General features: G+C 74.5%; 1 protein-coding gene across 1 annotated transcript in view; it reads left to right on the top strand.

Annotated features, from left to right (window-relative positions):
* Positions 1-907, top strand: part of AURANDRAFT_68444 (expressed protein) — a gene marked incomplete at both ends in the record, with an annotated part of 34163 nt that extends 33256 nt beyond the window's left edge. The window contains one exon of the mRNA XM_009044130.1: positions 389-907. Within this exon, the coding sequence (XP_009042378.1) occupies positions 389-907 (519 nt within the window). The remainder of the gene's footprint in view (positions 1-388) is intronic.
* Positions 908-1512: the final 605 nt, after the last annotated feature.

Below are 1512 nucleotides of genomic sequence, written 5' to 3'. Positions count from 1 at the left end.
CGTCGGCAGCTCGCGTGGGCGCCCGTCCGGTAGGCCGCGCGCGACCTACGAGACGCGTCGTNTGCGTCGTCTTCGCGGTCAAAATCTCTCGAACATCGTCGCGGCCGCAGGACGCTGCGCGCGACTGGGGGTGGTCCCAGGAAAGACCCAGAGCGGCGTAGTCGATGCCCATGTCGATGGTCTGCGTCGCGAGCCGCTCCCAGGCGGCGACCTCGCCGGCGTCCAGCGTCTCCCGCGCGCGCGCCGCTAGCGCGTCGCCGACGTGCGCGCCGAGGTCGCCCATCGCCGCGGACCCGAGCAACGCGAGGCTCCAGAGGCAGCCCCGGCCCATCGACGGTCGACCTCGACTCCAGGGGGCAGCATGGCCGCCGTCGTCGCGTCGTCCGAGGCCGCCAAGGCCGCCGCCGTCGCCCAGGGCGAGGCCGCGCTCGAGGCCCAGCTCGGGAAGGCGCCGCAGGCGACGCCGCCGCACGTGGGGCGCATGGACCTCGCGGCGCTGCGCGTGCTCGTCGACTCGGACGAGCTCGAGTCCGACGAGACGACGCAGTGGGTCCAGGCGCGCGACGCGGCGCGGCGCGCCAGGGCCGACGCCGCGCGCGGCGAGGCGCCGGCCGGCGAGCCCCTCGACGACAAGGCGGCGGCGCTCGAGGCCGTGAAACGCGACGGCCTCGCGCTCGCGCGCGCGTCGGAGGACCTCCGGGCCGACGCGGACGTCGTCGCCGCGGCCGTCGCCCAGAACGGCCTCGCCCTGGCCCACGCGTCGGAGGCCCTGCGGGCGACGAAGGACGTCGTCCTCGCCGCCGTGAAGCGCGACGGCATGGCCATCCACGCGGCGTCCCTCGAGCTCCAGGCCGACTACGACGTCATCCTCGCGGGCGTCGACGGCCTCCGCAGCGAGAACACGTGAGGCGGGCGGTGGTTCGTGGGGTATGGGGGGGGGGGTCCCTGCTAACCGCGACGACGCTCCCCCTCTTACGACGCGGAGGGCGGCGGCCGCTGGCGGTCGCGCGCGGGTCCCGGGAGCGCCGGCGCGCCGCTTTGCGCCGCGTTCCAAGCCCGCGCCGCGACGCCCGCCCCGCGCCGCGGCCCGCCCCGGGCGGCGCTCACTTGTTCGTCTCGAGGTCGAAGTGGCACTCGGGACAGACGCGGCCGCTGAACAGATACTCCTTCAGATCCGTCTCGAGGAAGCAGTGCTTGCAGGGGAGCTCGACGACCTCGCGGCCGCCCTTGAGGAGCGTGTTGCTGAAGTGGCACCGCACCTTCTCGCCGTCCTCGAGCACCCGCCGCTTGAGCCGCTTCCGCGCGGCCTTGCTGAGGTACGGCGTGTCGATCTCGTACTGCACGCTCCGCTCCGTGTCCACGGGCATGGCGCGGACGCCGCGCGGGCGGGCGGCGGCGGCGCGGCGGTCGACGCAGCCCCCTTTCGGAAGGTGGATCAGGGAGCACACACACCTCGAAGCGGAGTGCACGGTTGCGTCACACAAAAAGCTGGGCCGACATGGGGATCCTCAG

Source organism: Aureococcus anophagefferens, assembly GCF_000186865.1.
Source record: "Aureococcus anophagefferens unplaced genomic scaffold AURANscaffold_147, whole genome shotgun sequence".
Classification (NCBI taxonomy): domain Eukaryota; class Pelagophyceae; order Pelagomonadales; family Pelagomonadaceae; genus Aureococcus; species Aureococcus anophagefferens.
Note: the sequence above shows the minus strand (reverse complement) of the source record. Positions and strands in the feature narration are given on the sequence as shown.